A 16,700-nucleotide genomic window follows, 5' to 3' on the forward strand; every position below is an offset into this window, starting at 1 on the left:
ATAAGGGAAGCCCTGGAAACATCACTGGAAAGCTGAAAAATAGGGCCCAGGTGCCAACATGAGCAACAGAAGAGTGTGGGATTTTGTGGCCACGTTGGAACAGAGCCCGCCAGCCAAGAACCGCTTCACGTGGACTCAGTCCAAGGCTCCTGGGACACCTGGTGGGGAACAGAGGCTAAAAGCACCTGTAGGGTTTGCCTGCAAAGCCAGCTGCCCAGGAGGCCCACGCAGAGCCCCTCAGCCGGCCGTGAGTCCCCACCCAAAGTTAGGAAACACAAGAGTCAGTCGTGAAGAGAAGTCAGAAGAGAACACGGGATGGCTGTCAGCTTCGGGTATCAGATCTCTGGCAGAGATAGGATGCTCACAACAAAAACGTGGAGGAAAGGATCAAAGCCACTGGGGGCAGAACACTTAAAACAGACCAGCTGATCTGAAAAGGAAGCAAAGATCATTTGAGATTTGGAAAACTGAGTCAGGGAAGCCAAGCACTTCCTGGGTTCACGGGGCATAAACTACAGCCGAAGACAGAACCAGACGCCGGAGCTGGAGAGACCGCCAGCCTGCGACGGTGGATGCTCAGCGAGCACAGCTGGCCGAGGGCTAAGAGGAGCAAGCTCTAAGGGGCAGGGAAAGTTCTGGAAGGAAGGGCCCGAGGGACAGAGGGAGAGACATGAGCTAAGAAAATGGCCAGCGTTGTTCTGGAATTGGCAACACGGGGTGCTGGGATTCAGGCAGCAGGTGACAGACAACGCGAGCACCAGAGAAGTTGGGAGGCAGCCGTTTATTGGGCAGGTGGGTGGGCGCTGGCCATCACTCCTTGAGGGAGAAGTGCATCTTGTCGCTGATCATCTTGCGCTCGGGGTTGAGCCGCTTGAGGATCTGGGCGAGCACGTTCACCGTCTGCTCGCTGCTCAGCCCCGTCTTCTTGGTCTGGAACTTCTTCAGCAGGTCCTTGGTGGTCATGGGCTTCCGAGTCAGATAGCGGCGCACCGCGTCCTCTGTCACCTGCACATCGCTGAGGAGCCGAGCGGAGGGCGGGGCGGGTGGGCGTCAGCGGGAGGCCTCCCCGCGCCCCTGCCCTGCTCCCCTGCCCTATTCCCCTGCCCCACCCCCCACCACCCTCGCCAACCTACCCGCTGCTGGGGGTCGACTTCCCAGACTGGGGCTGAGGGGTCGACTTCCCAGACAGGCTCTGGGGCCCGGCGTCCAGCCGCAACCGCTTGGCCACCGGCGTCTCATTCGTTCGCTTGCCTGGGGGAGCAGGGGAGGGGTTGAGCCCCGGGCCTGGGGGGCTGGACCCCCAGGGGCCCAGGAGGAGCGGGGCTGGGACCCCGTGTCCAGGGGGCCCCGGGGTGGACAGGCCTCTGCCCCAACTCTGGCCTCTGTTCCTGAGACAGGAGGGGAGACTGAGGGCAAAGGTCAAGAGGTCGCAGCGAGGGGTGGGGTGACAGCCCTGCTCACCCTGCTCCAGCTTGGTGGCGGCAGCCCGCAGGGTGGAAGAGGTGCTGCCGCTCTCCGCGCTGGGCGTGCCTGGCCGGCTGTTGCCCCGAGAGCTGCCTCCCGACGGCCTCCGCTCCCTCTTGGGGGGCGTCTTCTTCTTCTGCAGAAATGGGGTTGGGATGTAAGTCGGGAGACAGACGCCCGCCCACCCGCCCCTGCCCGGGCCCGGGCCTCACCGCCATGAAGAGGGCCGAGGACGCCTCGCTGTCGATGTCGCTCTCCTCTGAGCTGTCCGACTCGTCGCTGCTGTCTGCGTGGGGCGGGAGGAGTGTCAGCGCCAGGGCGCCCCGCCCCGGCTCCACCCCAGATAGGGGCTCTGGGAGCGGGGCGCCCGGGCAGCAGGGAGGGGACCCACCTTTCCTGCGCTTCTTCTCCTGAGGCGTGGGCGCCTTCTTCTCCTCCTCCTCCTCCTTGTCCTCCTCGGGCGGCTTCTCCTCCTCACTCTCCTCGCTGCTCTCGCTCTGCTCATCTACGCCCTTGGGGCCCTCCTCCTGCTGGGTGACCTTGGGCTTGCCCTCCAGCTCATCCTGGGAGCTGCTGGAAGGCGGAGAACCAGCCGACCGTGAGGGAGGGAGCGCGTGGGCCGGGCTGGCGCAGGCCTCACGCCCACCTCACACCCGCCTCCCGCCTGCCTCACCTTGAGCCGTCGGACATGTAGTCCACTTCCTGGCCCTCAAAGTCCCCGTCGTCACTGTCTTCGAAGGCCTCGTCGTCGGACCCCTTCTTCTTCTTCTTCTTCCTGCCTCCCTTGGCCGGCGGTGCCTTCTTCTTGGCCTTGGGAGCTCTGCCACCTAGGGAATCAGAGCGGGACTCAGGCCGGGCACTCGTCCCGTTTGGGAAACCTGAGGATGTCTGGACATCTTGGGGGCCTCACCGAGCACGGAGAGACGCCCAGGACTGGCCTCTTACACGTAAACTGACCGGTCCAAGTCTATACCCCCAACTCGCTTTCTCTGACTCGCACTCAGGGCCACCATCTCCGTCCCTGCATCCCCCAGAACCGTGTATCGGACAACTAGAACCCACTCCTGTAGCCCAAGGCCCACCAGCATCATTCAAACGGGCTGATCCAAAGCTGTTCACCCTGCCCTGCGCTGCCCATCCATGGACACCCCAATAAAGGCTGCAGCTGAGACCTTCCCGTCGCTCCTCTCTGCCTCCTACCACCTCCCGTGCTTCCCCAAGGGCCGGTGCAGCGGGCTGTGCCCTGTCCTCATTCCCAGGGGACTGTGAGTGACTCAGCTTTCCCTCAGTGGCATCAACCTTCCTGAGTCGTCACTTAGACACCTTGAGGGAGTACGACCCAGGCTAGTCCACACGGCCACCCAGGGGGGCTCCACCAGCCTCACCCTCCTCGCCGCTGGCCTCGCTGTCGTCAGACGACATCTCCAGGTCATCCTCCAGGTCATGGATGCGCAGCTCACTGGCCTTCTTGCGGCTGCGTTTCTCCTTCTCCTCGTCTTCCTCATCCTGGTCCTGATCCTTGAGCCGCCGTTGCTGCATGATGCTGAAGTGGTTCAGGACTTTGTTTCTCCTGTGGGCAGGGGAAGGGTACAGTGGGGGCTGACAAGGGGCCTGGCTCCAAAACTGGGCCTCCTCCCTGCGTCTCCACCAGGCACTCCCCAAAGGGGAAGGACAGACACGACTTTGGTGACATGAGGGGACTCACACCCATGGCATGGAACACCCTGAAGTCACATGGGAGAGCTGGCCCTGCTTTGATCCCTTGTCTGTCCCATGTCCCTCAAAGATAAGGGTTCATGTGGTGTTGGGAGAGAGCATCTCTCTCCAGCTCAGGTCCTTTCTCAGACAACAGAATCTGGACACAACATATTTATGTCCATCTGTTTTTATGGTAGTTTATGGATGCCTTTGTGTTTGTGAGAAGAAATAACTGTTTTCATTTACTTTGATGATAAAAGTTTTAAAAAATATGACTGCATCTAAGGAGAGCTTAGGATTACATCTAACAGCATAAGCAAAGTTCATCAGTGCTGTGAAAAGGAGTAAAGCTCTTGCACAAGAATGTGAGTGTAATTAATACTACTGAACAGTACATTTAAATATGGTTAAGATGGCAAATTTTATGTTTTTTACAATTAAAAGCATTTTTAATTGAAAAGAATGATGGGGGTGCCTGGGCGGCTCAGTCGGCTAAGCGTCCAACTTTGGCTCAGGTCACGATCTCGCCATTCCCGAGTTCGAGCCCCGCATCGGGCTCTGTGCTGTCAGCACAGAACCCGCTTCAGATCCTCTGCCCCTCCCTGGTTTGTGTGCACACACACTCTCTCTCTTAAAAAAAATAAACATTAAAAAATAAATAAATAAAAATTTAAAAAATTTAAAAAGGAACAAAGCACTGATATGTGCCACAACGTGGATGAACTTGGAGGACATTATGGCGACTGAAATAAGCCAGGGGCAAACGGACAAATACTGCATGATCCGACTCATAGGAGATCCCTAGAGGGGTCGAACTCACAGAGGCAGAAAGTAGAATGGTGGGAGCCAGGGGTGGGGGAGAGGGAGAAAGAGTTACTGTTTAATGGGGACAGTTTCAGTTTGGGAAGACGAGAAAGTTCTGGAGAGGGATGGCGGTGATGGTTGAACAATAATGCGAATGGGCTTACTGCCACTGAACTGGACACTTACAAACGGTTAAATGACAAACTATGTAGTGTGGATTTCACCCGTAGTTGGTCCAGCCATAGCCCTCCGGTCTCGGGGGGAAGCCAAGTGGGCCCCAGGGATCTCCCCCCGCTCTGCCAATTCCTGCTCCAGGGCTCAGCTCAGCAGCTACTACCTCCCCAGCCCTCTTGGGCCCTGTGTGTCCCTGATGCCTTCATGTCCGTCTCCCCCACTGAACTGGGAGCTCCCTAAGGGCTTGGTGGAGTCGGACCTGGTCACCACCGAGTACCCAGCCCCCGGCCAGGCAGAAGTTATGGTGACACACTCCATTTCCAAGTGTGTCAGCCCCTTCTGGGGAAGCTAGGGAAGCAATGCCCGCACCCTGCCTCCCTCCAGGCCCAGCTGTGGCTCACACTCACCTTTCCCACTCCTCCTCGGCCTCCTCGGCAGTGAGCGTGCGATGCCGGGCCAGCGGCGTGAAGTTATACCAGTTGTGCACAGGGAAGGCCTCAAAGGCCCCATCGGGGCACTGGGTGAAGATATAGTAGGACGTGTTCTCTGTCACACCTCCCTTCTTGATGCCCTTGAACCTGCAGGGAGGCAACGTCACAGCCTGGCCCTCACGACCAGCCCCCTGGCCTGCCCTCTCTCCAGAACCACCTGGGTTCTCTGAGCAAACTCTAAGCCTGAGAGATCTTGGGCCGGCCCTTCAACTGTGTGAGCCTCGATTTCGGCACCTGGAAAGCCAGGCAGCACTCCCCACCTCACGGAGCGAGCTCGGGGCTCCCCTCGTGGTACATATCACGGTCCTTTCTGGAAGGACCGTGTTAGGTGAGCTGCGAAGCAGGGGCGCCGCAGTCACACCCCTCCGGATTTGCCTCCAGGTTTCTCCTCATGCCCGACCGAACCAGTGCCAGCCTCTCCTGGCCTCTGCCCTCACCCGTCCCTGCCCTAAAAGTCTGGGAAGTCTTACAGAGTGCCTTTCCCTGCCCACGGCCTTCGAGGCTCCCCTGGGCCCCGGCCCACCCATGCTCCAGCTGCATCCTGGCATCCACCATCCTGCGCTGTGCACCCGCCCTCTGTCACTGTCACACCGTGGAGCTCTGCACACCATTCCCTGCTTTCGTGCACACTGTTCTTCCTGGAGCCCCCTCCATCCACCTGACCTCCCAACCCTCACGACCCCCGGTCCCCAGGCGGCTGCTCGCTGCGTGTGGTCAGGACAGGCTCTCAGGCTTCCTGTACGTACCCTGGTCCCTAAGGGCTCCTGCACCAGCACCAGCCTGGTTCATCTTCAGAAAGAAAGCCCCACGAGGGACGCGGGAGTTCAGGGAGGGACGCCCAGCCGAGTCAGGACGCGAGGGAGTCGCAGGAGGCACTCGCCGCTGCCACCACTTACTTTCTGCCTGACTTGCCGTTGACGCGAAGCAGCCAGGGCTGGTCCTCGGGCCGGAACTCCTTGAGGACAATGCCGTACTTCTTCCTCCGAGCCTCCTCACGAAGCTTGCGGTTGAACTCGCTGCCCGCACCCGACTCGGGCATCTCCTCCTCCTGGTAAATCTTCTTGTTGCTCAGGTCTCGCTCCAGCCGGGCCTGGAGTGACGGAGCAGGCGTGAGGGCAGGCAACAAACCTTCCGTCAGGGCTGCCTGCCTTCGCTCGAGCTGTGCCCGCCGCCCCCCACCCTGCAAGAACACCCGAACGCCCTCTTCACCCCACCTCCCAGGCTGAGCTGCCGACTTGCAAAGCCAACCTCCTGCTTAGCGAAACAAAAAAGGGGTAGAATGCTGGCCTTCGGTGGTGCATCTGGGTGAAGGCATGTGGGCAACCCTCGTACCAGGTCTACTTGGCAGCTTTGGAAAGTTTGAAATTCTTTCTAAATCAACATTTAAAGAAATAAATCAATAAACAAACAAACAAACAGTGAGATCATTTTGGGGATAGGACAGAAACAAAAAACAAGGAACTGGCCCGATCTCTGCATTCAGGCACCGTTAAAGGCTGTTTTCCAAATTTTGATCTTTAAAATGCACGTGCCGCTCACCCTAGAGGTCCCTCCTCCAGACAGCGGAGGTGAAATGACACGCGCAGTGCTGTTTAGCACACCACTCTGTTGCAGCAGAAGACTGGAAGTCAACCTAACGCACGTCAGCGGGGCACTGGCTTGATGCACGGGGCCTCCTCCACACAATGGAAGGCAGAGCGGCCAGGAAAGAAAAAGGGGGCGACTGTAGGGAACAAGTCCCAAGGCATAGGGACTGAAAAAGGCAAGATGACCCACACTGCTTCCTACTGACAAGAGATTTCAGACAGCTGGGAACAAAAAGCTCCTACCAGCTCCCAGGAAGAAGGGGGGAAAGTCCCTGGCCCAGGGGCGGGCCACGTTTGCAGAAACCAAGTCTTACTGGCATACAGCCACGCCCACTCGATGCATCCTTGTGCCTTTACTGCGCAAGTGCGGACACGCAGCGTTGAGGGGCTGCCGCACAGACACCGGCCGACCAAGGGCAACATAATTACTGGTCCTTTAAGAAAAAGCCTACTGACCCCTGATACAAAGGACAAGAGGGAGAATGGCAGAAGCTCTCCACAGCCAACCCCAGAAGCCAGAAAACGCTGGAACAAAACCCTCACAACTGGAGAGAAAATGGCTACCAGGCTAGCTTCTGACACCCAGTCGAGCTACCCAGCCCGAGGCTGGAATCTGGACACTCACAGGGGCGCGAGGGAATTGGTGTGCACCCCACACCTTTTTGGGGAGCCGGCCCAGGATGTGCCTCACTACAAAAGGAAGGTAAACAAGCCTGATTCCCCAAACACGGTCACCCCAGAGGGCAGGGCCCCTGCCTGGCGTGTTCACCTTTAGCCCAGCGGAGGGTCTCCAGGGACAGTTGCTAAAAGAATGCATTTGGAGGGGGTTTCTGCCCACACGTTGCCCTGGGTGAGCAGCGGCTACCGGAGGAGGGGGATGTCCCCTGTGGTTTTAAGTGCTAGGATGGCTGTACCCGCCCCCTCCCTTGAGTGACTAGTGAGAGGGGGGTGTCAACCCAGCAAATTAGTTTTCTCCAGGGAACGTAATCCCCCTCGTTGGTTTTTTAGGGAGTGTGCCATTTAGGCAATGAAAATTCAAGGGGCTGCACTTCCCTGTGACTAGGTTTTTAGGGAGTGTAACCTCCGTGTGGCGAAAGCAAAGAGTAATGAGTGACGTCCCCCCACGACGATCGGGGAACAGGGTATGTATAACCCCCAAGTTACGAGCGGCTGGGAGATCACGTGTCTCAAGAGGTGATAACTATGCAGGCTCTGCACCTCAAGGCGGTGGGTGACGAGGGGCATGGACCCTCCAAGGGGACGAGTGGCTGAGGTGCAGACTCCTCTCAGTTCTCATGGATGCCGGGACAGGGGATCTCCTATTGACGACGGATCAAGAGTGGTGGGTTCCCAAGGTGTTTACCAAGTCACTCCTCTTAGCGAGGAGTATTTGGGGGCAGGGTACCCGAAGGTGGCTTATTTCTCTCTCCTGGATGGTAAATGATGAAGAATGTCTCCCCACTGAGTGATGAGGGATTTGGAAACACTGCACCCTCTCTGGATAACTTAGGCGAGGCCAGAGGTGGGGGGAACATGCTAGTCTGTATACAAACATGTGGGCAGCTGGCCGTGCCGGCAAGCAGGCACCCTACAAGGGAAGAGGGCGCCTGGAGCAAGTATCCACCTGCCCAATATCCAGAGGAGCACGTTGTTATCGTGTCTCTCTCAAATAGTCTCATTTGCTCAGCTGGGTGAAGTGAAGTTTAAAAATAGACAAAAGAGGGGCGTCTGGGTGGCTTGGTCAGTTAAGCAATGCGACTTCGGCTCCGGTCATATCTCACAGTTCGTGGGTTCAAGCCCCGCTTTGGGCTGCCTGCTGTCAGCACAAAGCTTGCTTTGGATCCTCTGTCTCCCCTGCTCTCCGCCCCTCCCCCGCTCATACTCTGTCTCTCAAAAATAAACATTAAAAAAAAATTTTTTTTAATAGCCAAAAGAGGGGCGCCTGGGTGGCTCAGTTGGTTGTGTCTGAGTCTCGATTTTGGCTCAGGTCATGATCTCGCAGTTTGTGGGATTGAGCCCCATGTCAGGCTCCACTCCAGTAGCACACAGCCCACTTGGGATTCTCTCTCCTACTCCCCTGACCCTCCCCCCACCCCCCCACCAACCAGCTTGTGCATGCACACATGTGCACTCTCTCTCTCTCTCAAAATAAATAAACTTAAAAAAAAAAAAAAAATAGTCCAGAGTGGCACCTGGGTGGCTCAATCAGTTAAGCATCCAACTCTTGATTTCAGCTCAGGTCATGATTTTACGGTCTGAGCTTGAGCCCTGCATCAGGCTGTCTGCTGTCAGCACAGAGCCCACTTCGGATCCTCTGTCTCCCTCTCTTCCTGCCCCTACTTGTGCCCTCTCCCAAAATAAATAAACATTAGGGGTGCCTGGGTGGCTCAGTTGGTTAAGCGTCCGACTTCAGCTCAGGTCATGATCTCACAGTCCGTGAGTTCGAGCCCCGCCTCGGGCTCTGTGCCGACAGCTCGGAGCCTGGAGCCTGTTTCGGGTTCTGTGCCTCCCTCCCTCTCTGCCCCTCCCCTGCTCATGCTCTGTCTCTATCTCTCAGCAATAAATAAATGTTAAAAATAATAATAATAAAATAAACAAATACACACAAAAAAAGAAAAAGATTCTCTCTCCCCCTCTCCTCCATTGGCTCTCTCTCCCTAAAACAGATTTTAGAAAAAAAAAAAAAAAAAAAGTCCAAAGGCAGACCTGTGCTCGACAACCAGCTGAGCAGTTGGAGCTGCCCGACCGCGGGAAGGCCTGACCATGCCGACTTCAGACTTGGGGCCAAGTCCCCTGCTGGGCTGCTCCAGTCTCTGTGGCTTTAAACGCTGCTCCAAATGCCCAGATGTGCCCTCCCGCTCTCCCAACTCACATGTCCAACTGCTCACCTACCATCTCCTCCAGGATGTCTAATATAAGACGTCCCAAACTGAACTCCCAAATACTCCATCCATGTGGCCCTGGCACCCCTCAACATCCAATCATTAACCGACCCTATGGGCTCCGCTCCAAACACACTAGAATCCACCCACGTCTCATAACGCTGTTTGCTCCATGCAATCATCACTCGCCTGGACCACAGCCGACGCCTCCACCCTGCACACCCTTCATCTGCCCTTGACCCCACAGTCTGTCTCCTGACAGTGCCTGGATCACTTTATAACTCCCCTGTTAAAAAAGTTTTTAATTTTTTAAATGTTTATTTATTTCTGAGAGAGAGGAGAGCAAGAGAGCGAGACAGAGCATGAGTGGGGGAGGGCGGAGAGAGAGAGGGAGACACAGAATCCAAAACAGGCTCCAGGCTCTGAGCTGTCGGCACAGAGCCCAACTTGGGGCTCAAACTTGGGAACAGCGAGATCGTGACCTGAGCTAAAGTTGGACACTCAACCCACTGAGGCATGCAGGGCCCCCCACCGATTTAAAACTCTTTAATGGCTTCAATGTTTGTGTTCCACCCCAAAATGCAGATGTTGAAACCTCCCCCTCAGTGGGATGGTAGGGGGAGGTGGGGCCTCGGGGAGGGGATTAGGTCACAAGGGTGGAGCCCTTGTGAGTGAGATTAGTGCCCCTACAAGAGAGGCCCAGAGAGCTCCCTCACCCTTTCCGCCATGTGAGGGCAGTGAAAAGACAGCCATCTATGAAGCAGGAGGAAGGCCCGCACTGGACCGAAAATCTGCTGGTGCCTTGATCTTGGACTTCCCAGCCTTCAGAATTGTGAGAAATAAACCTGTGTCGCTTATACGCCACCCAGGCTAGGGTGTTCTGTGAAGGCAGCGCCCGTGGACAGAGGTGGCTTCCAAATACCATCTGTAGGAGGCAGCCCCCTCCCTGGCCCAGTTAACTCGAGGCCAAAAATGCCTGTCAGTGGGCACAACTTGTACATGTTCTCCTTTCACAAGGCCTGGGAAGGTGCAGTTAGGCATCCAAGTCTGCCTCACAGGGATGCACCTAGCAGCTCAGCCCGGGCCTCAGCACATCATTGGATCTCCGCTCCAGGAGAGGTGAGGAAACCAAGCCTCAGTTACTACTATCACAAAGGGGAACTGTTACAACCCAGTGCAGGATCCCCTTGTCACACTCACAAGGGAGACTTACCTGATTCCAGGTAGCGAAGTTGACTTTATCCGCTGCATTGAAGGCCATGATGTTGTATTTTTTAGTTGTGTTTCTGGACCGGGCAAGAAGGGGCAGTGCTCAGTTACTCGTTCATTTAGCAAACCCTCCCGGGCTCAGCAGTGCTGGGGACCCACCAAAGACCCCAGGGGTTCCCAGTCTGTCAGGGAACAGATCCATGGCCTCCCAACCCCGTGCGGAAGAAAAGCAGAAGGAGGCACAGAGATCTGGGGGAACCAACACGTGGGAATAATAAGGAAGTCCGCCCTGGGGATGGGGGAGGGCAGGCAGGGAATGCTTCCTGGGGGAGGAAAGTCCTGGAACTGGGTTTTAGGGAACCAACAAGAATCCACCCCACAGAGTCACAAGCGGGGAAGAGGCATTCCTGCCAGAGGGAATGCTAGGCCAGAAGGCTGCATCCTGCCGCCTATTGAAGCACTCATTCATTCGTTCTGCTCCAAACACAGTGATGCCCCCAGAGAGGCCTCGGCTGAACTCCAGCCCCGTCCTCAGGTCCCCCTGCTCGTCAGAGCGAGAAGCACAGGCGGTGCCAGCCATGTCTACGAGGTCAGGGAGGTATAGAACCCCTTTCGGGAGGAAGTGGGAAGAGGGGTCAGGGACTTACTTGGGAACGCGAACGACATACTCGGTGACGTTCTGGCTGCCGGGGCCCTGCGGGCAGAGAAGGCGGGACGGTGAGTGCGGGGCTGCGGAGGCCGCCGCAGGGACCCCCCCCCAACTCCGCCGCATACTCACGAGGGCCGCCATGGGCGACGACGTTCGGTGGTTCGGGTCCGGTCCGGTCCGGTCCGCGTCCCTCAGTCGCGGGGAAGCCGCTCTCGCGGTGCCGGGTCTCTGGCCCCGACCGAGGACCCCAAGGCCGAGGTGCCACCGATCCTGGGAGCAACTACCGGGAAGCCGTGCTCGCTCGGCCGGCTCGGCGACCACTCCGGTCACGTCTGCGCCTGCGCCTAACCTGGAAGAGAAACTCGGGGTGCGTCGCGATGGCAACCTCCTCCGCGTCACGTATTTCCCCTCGACTCTTTCTAGAGGGAGGAGCCACGGCCGACCCGCAGCTGGAGGAAGCGCCGTCTACCGCCCGGACCCGCGCTCGCGGCTCTATATAGCGCTGTTAATTTAATCGGCCCGGTGGACACGCCTCCCCGTGACGACACACTCCGCGGGGCATCCTGGGAGGGGAGGGAGGAACTGGCCTTCCTCGAGCTCGCGCGCGCCTCGCGCATGCGCCACTCCGCTCCGGAAGTGCGCCCAAGGAGGCCGCGTCACCATAGCGACCGAGGTCTCTTTTGCGGCTAGCTGCCACGGCTCCACCTGAGCCTCTTTAGGGTCATTTCCTCCTTCTGCCCCTGGGAGACCTCATCATCTCGCCAAACGATCGGGCCCTTGTGACGCTGAGCCGAGCCAGGAGGCGTCAGAGCCTGGGTGGGGGTGGGGCGCGACCACTCCACGGGCCGCTGGCGGGATGGGTCTGTGCAAGTCCAAGCTGCCCCACAAGGGCAGGGCCTTGAGATCCAGGAGAAGGGTAACATCGCGGGGGGCGGGGAGGGGCTGGATCACTGGGGGGAAGTAAGGAGGCTATGAAGGGCATGAGGGAGGTACATACAGGTGCCCCACACCCCAAGTTCAGGTGTGCGCACGACCCCCACCCACCCGTGGTGGTAACACAACCGCACATGCTCAAGGATCAGCCCTTCTTTGATCCACTTAAGCACCTGCTGCTGTGCCAGGTTCTGGGCACTCCACGGTGAATGTGTCAAACTAGCTCCCTGGCCTCCTGGAGATTACAGCGTAGTGAAGGAGGCGGTCTCAGAAAATGGGATCTACGAGCAGGAGGGGACAGGGCTGCCACAGGGAAAGAGGCGCCCGCTCTGAGGGCTCCGGGAAGAGGGGAGGTTTATGCTCCGCCCCGTGGAATGCCTAGGAATTCGCTAAGCAAAGGCGGAAGGAAGCAAGACAGCAAAGTTGCGCTATAAACTACCACACTCCACAGACATGCCTGGTAGCCATGGGCGTGCATTTACCCATCGCCCACTACTGTATGTCAGGAACCGTGCCAACTATTAGAAATATTGGGACCAGCAAGACAGAAACAGTCCTTGCCCTCATGGAGTAGAGTCTGGCTGGGGAGAGAAGCAAGAGCAAGTAAACAGGCGAAATCGTTACTAATCGTGGCTGTTGCTGTGGAAGAAATGGGGCTCTGAGATGGAACGATGGGGTGGGAGGCTCTTAGAGAGAGTCTGACAGGTCGGCTGTGACCTGAAGGAAGAGGAGCAGGGACTTAACTGCAGCAGGGAGGAGGCGGGGCACAGGACAGCAGGAGAAGGATAAGTTTGGCAAGTTCAAGGGACAGAAGAGGCCCCTGGGGCTGGACCAGGGTGAAGGATGAGGAGGGTGGTGTGGGATAAGTCTGGGGGATGGGCGAGTCCCCGCCCCACTCTGAGCCTGTTTCCTCAAGTGTAAAATGGGATAGTAGAGTCACTGAGATTCTTCAAGGAGACGCTGTGTGCAGAAGGCCTGGCCTGCTCAAGTTCACATCCTCCCGGCTACCTGTAACAGAACTAATGATGCCATGCCTGAGTGTACCATTGGGCATGGATGTGCACCCCCAGATGCCACCCTAGGGCATAGCAAAGTGGGTATTCCAGGAGACCTGTGTCCGGTGTCACTTACCCAAGGACACACACTAAGCTGTGGACACAGTCACCCCAGCGTGTGTTGGCTCCTGTAGGCATCAAACCCTCTCCCCACCTCCTCCCTGGGCCCCCCAGACATCCTCAAGTCCGCTCTGATCGTCTTCGTGATGGGTGGCCCAGGTTGTGGCAAAGGGACACAGTGCAAGAACGTGGCGACCAAATATGGCTTTTGCCACGTTGGACTGGGCCAGCTGCTGATGCAAGAGGGCCAATGCAGTACCCAGTGGGGCTGGGAGGCCCGTGACATCATGCTGCAGGGGCTCCTGGTGCCCACGGTAAAAGCTCACAGGCACAGGGGCAGAGGGAAGAAGGAGGTACCTTCCCTGGAAACCCTGTGGGAGCAGATAGGCCCAGAAGGTTCTGGCTCCCGGGCTGGCCACAGCTTTGCTGCACTGAGCCTCTGTGTCCTCACCTGTAAGATGGGAGACCAGCTGGCATCTGTAGGGACAGTTGGCTGACGTCATTCTCATAAAGCACTTGGCGGAGTGCCTGACATTTAACAAACAGTAAAGTTAGCTCGTATTTATTCCTTTTGTGACCTTGGGCATGTATATCAACTGGCCCCTCCTGTGCCCGTTCCCTCACCTGGAAAATGAAGGTCACCCCTGTATCTACCCGTAAGAAGGTAGTGATAAATGAATGAGACCTCGCGAGCCTGGCACACGGCAGCCACCAGCCCCTGTAGATGGCCTCAGTGCATCCGAGTGGCCCTGGGGCACCAGGGCAGACCTAGAACCCCGGGCACTGGCCAGGGCAAGGGCTCTTCTGAATTCACCAGAAGCCCAGGCCAAGGGAGAAAACTTGACGAAGTGGCCACGTGGGGGTGGGGGGTGGGGGAGCCTGGGGCACCAAACCCAACACCCCTTTCCTTCCCAGGGCATCATCACAGACCTGAGCAGCAACACCATGCTGTCGTGCCAGGAGAGCTGGGCCTTCCTCACCGACGGCTTCCCTTGGAAGCTGAAGCAGGCCAAGGAGTTGGAGCGCATTGTGAGTGACCCCAGGGTGTGTGAGAATGTGGTGAAGTGTGGAGCTACTCTCCCTCCCCACCTTGGGTGGAGATCGGAAGGGATAAGACTGGGGAGAGCAGAAGGCGGCGGCGGGAGGGGGGGGTGTGGACTGGAGTTTTAGATTTTCAAGGGACAGTCAGAAGACTGTTGGAAGCTTCTAGCCACTGTTGGTGGCTAGCCGCCGAGCTCTCTGAGGGCAGGGACAAAGTCATACTGATCTTTTCCTGCACACGGATCATTTGCCCCCTGAGTAGCACATGGGTTTAGCATCATCCCTGGGCCATAAAGATGGAGTGTAGTTATTTGCTCCTCTACTTATTCAGCCACCTGTCCCCAAATGGTTTGAGAACAGACCCTGTCCTTAGGCGTTCACGAGACAGACTCAATCCCTGCCGGTAGACAGACACTGACCAATACGTGACTTGCCGAATGAAGCTGAGACGTCTCTGGCAGCAGGGAAGGCAGCAGAGAGCAGAAGACAGAATGACGTCCCGGAGGGACGCAAGCGGGCTGTTAGAGTTGGGTGGCCCTGGTGGCCTCCTCAAAGCGAGGACGTGGGACAACTGAGCAGCGAGAAGAGGAGCCAGCCCGCGTTGGCAAGTCACACTCGGTCTTCAGGTTACTTCTGCCGGCAGCGCTGACTTCCTGGAAAGGCCCACCCAGGCACCTGAACAGCCGTGGCTGGAGAGTCCGGAAATGGCCGAGCAGGACAAGAGGAACTGTGGTGGGTTGTCAGGCCCCGGGCTTTTCTGGAACTTGCCAGATGCAGTTGAAATGCCTTCAGAGAAGCGCAGGCGGGAATCAAACCGACGTCACCACCGAGGGCTGGGGCCGCTATCCTCGTGGGCAGGTGGGGCCCTGCCTTCTGTTAGCAACTGCACGGGAGCAGTCCTGTCGGGCTCCTGGCAGTGACTTCCAGGGCAATGGAATGGGTTCCCTCTCCTGGTCTGGGAGCTCTGAGGGCAAAAGCCGAGCTAATGAATTTCTCTGTCCTCAGCAGCCCCGGGCCAGCGGTTTGGACCCTATGGCATTAAAAAAAAATTTTTTTTAAGCTTATTTTTTTGAGAGAGTGACCAAGCCGGGAGGGGCAGAGAAAGAGCGAGAGAGAATCTCAAGCAGGCTCTCAGCTGCCAAGCACAGAGCCCAACGTGGGGCTCGAACCCACGAACTGTGAAATCCTGACCTGAGCTGAAATCAAGAGGCGGGGGCTTGGCCGGCTAAGCCACCCCAGCGTCCCATCCCTACAGCATTTTTAAGAGTTTTTTTCTGCAGCAGTGGCCACCCTTCAAATATCGAGAGAGGCCACGTCAAAACTCCCGGCTTCCCTTGAAAAGGGCCTGACTTGGCAACGTGGGGCCTGCATGTCCCCATGGCAACAGCAGCATGAATGCATCTCGAGCTTTTTCCTGAGCCCAGGGCTGTTCTTGACACTACACGGTGAGCTCTGAGCTTTCGGAACATTCCAGAAAAGCATTTCTTGCACCGTAAGCATCCTGCTTTTTCACAGAGGGATCGGGCAACTTGCCTGGGTCACACAGTTGGTCTCGAGGCCTAGATGTTAACCATGTCAGCAGGGGTTCCCTCTCTGCTTCCCCCCCGACCAGGGTCCCCCCTACTCCCACGGAGGGTTGCCCCTCCATCATGGAGGCCGAGCGCCACCTGCCATTAGGATCCTGCTCGCGTTGTGGTTTTATGCTAAGAGGAACAGAACACATGCCTTCCTCGTACCCACGTGGCTGCCAGAAGTGAGGAAACAAACAGGCCTGGGTTATGAGAGTGGATTTTCACTGCGGAGAATTTTCTAGATCTCTGTGAGCTGCCGGCCCCATGTTGGCCTTTGAGGACCCCGTAGGCCCCTGCCTTGGGTCTGTCCAGGTATCCCTGGAGGCCACCAACTTGGCCCTTCAACCTGGACCCTGCCAGGCCTGAACGTTTTAGCTCCACCTGTGATGTGAGTCAGTGCAATGGGTCTGGCTTGAAGCCAGCACTCCAGAAGTCTGGGGATCCTTCTCTTTGCCATTCCTGTTCTCCCTCTCTGCACATTCAAAACACCGCTGGGGGGTTTCTCAGGGCCAAGGTGGTGAAATTCACAGGAAGCCAAGGTGAAATGACATCTTCTAGGGAGATCAATGCCCCCATTTTACAGACAGGGAAATCGAGGCCCATGGAGGGCAGGTTACTTGAGGTTGGCTCCTGCCCCTTAGGAGGCTGGCCAGCCTAGTTCAGACACTGGCTTTGGAGCCAAGGAGACTGGCACTCAGGTCACGCTCGGTCACTTTCTCCACCTGTCTGTAATCTGCACAAGACCTGGCTTCCCGAGCCTCAGGTCTATCATCTGTGAATGTGGACAGAAATGCTACAAGCCTCTTTTCCATGTGGGGAAGGTGGGGAAGGCTTCCTCCTGGGACGGTTTCCCGTCTGTTTCCAAGATTGCTTCAGTCACCTGTGCACCTGTCCGAGAACACAAGCCGCGGGGAGCCGAGGCCCGTGGTGGGTGGCCTGTGGCCTGTGAACACATGGCGACTCCCTGCCAGGCCGCACTCTGCACAAGGGGCAGTGAGGAGGACCAGATAACACATGTGCAGCCTAGATTATCATAATCTGGTTGGATTTCGTTGGAGCATCCGTGAACCGTCTCCCTGAAAC

General features: G+C 57.3%; 2 protein-coding genes and 1 long non-coding RNA gene across 5 annotated transcripts in view; 1 reads left to right on the plus strand and 2 right to left on the minus strand.

Moving 5' to 3' along the window:
* Positions 1-766: 766 nt before the first annotated feature.
* On the minus strand, positions 767-11,485 carry GTF2F1 (general transcription factor IIF subunit 1). 3 transcript variants are annotated; one of them, XM_040461672.1, is made up of 12 exons: positions 11,087-11,485; positions 10,956-11,002; positions 10,313-10,385; positions 5,528-5,721; positions 4,548-4,718; positions 2,850-3,034; positions 2,138-2,291; positions 1,856-2,034; positions 1,677-1,750; positions 1,462-1,600; positions 1,134-1,251; positions 767-1,015 (listed from the first exon to the last, which is right to left on the minus strand). In XM_040461672.1, exons 1-12 carry the CDS (start codon positions 11,096-11,098, stop codon positions 811-813), a joined length of 1,551 nt encoding a protein of 516 aa, XP_040317606.1. In that variant the 5' UTR covers positions 11,099-11,485; the 3' UTR covers positions 767-810. The 3 variants fall into 3 exon arrangements, with proteins under 3 accessions (XP_040317606.1, XP_040317605.1, XP_040317607.1); XM_040461671.1 differs by having other exon boundaries at positions 1,856-2,037; positions 11,087-11,480; XM_040461673.1 differs by having other exon boundaries at positions 1,856-2,037; positions 11,083-11,479.
* A 431-nt stretch (positions 11,486-11,916) lies between these two features.
* The window catches only part of LOC121021369 (adenylate kinase isoenzyme 1), a 10,256-nt gene continuing 5,472 nt past the window's right edge, over positions 11,917-16,700 (plus strand). Inside the window, exon 1 of the mRNA XM_040461682.1 lies at positions 11,917-13,319. Within this exon, the coding sequence (XP_040317616.1) occupies positions 13,152-13,319 (168 nt within the window). The 5' untranslated portion in view covers positions 11,917-13,151. The remainder of the gene's footprint in view (positions 13,320-16,700) is intronic.
* The window catches only part of LOC121021372 (uncharacterized), a 20,816-nt gene continuing 16,731 nt past the window's right edge, over positions 12,616-16,700 (minus strand). The window contains exons 2-3 of the long non-coding RNA XR_005786526.1: positions 13,899-13,907; positions 12,616-12,628 (exon numbers count right to left, since the gene is read on the minus strand). This is a non-coding gene — a long non-coding RNA (uncharacterized LOC121021372). The remainder of the gene's footprint in view (positions 12,629-13,898; positions 13,908-16,700) is intronic.

Source organism: Herpailurus yagouaroundi, unplaced genomic scaffold (assembly GCF_014898765.1).
Source record: "Herpailurus yagouaroundi ecotype Mexico unplaced genomic scaffold, PumYag 295, whole genome shotgun sequence".
In the NCBI taxonomy this organism is placed as follows: Eukaryota; Metazoa; Chordata; class Mammalia; order Carnivora; family Felidae; genus Herpailurus; species Herpailurus yagouaroundi.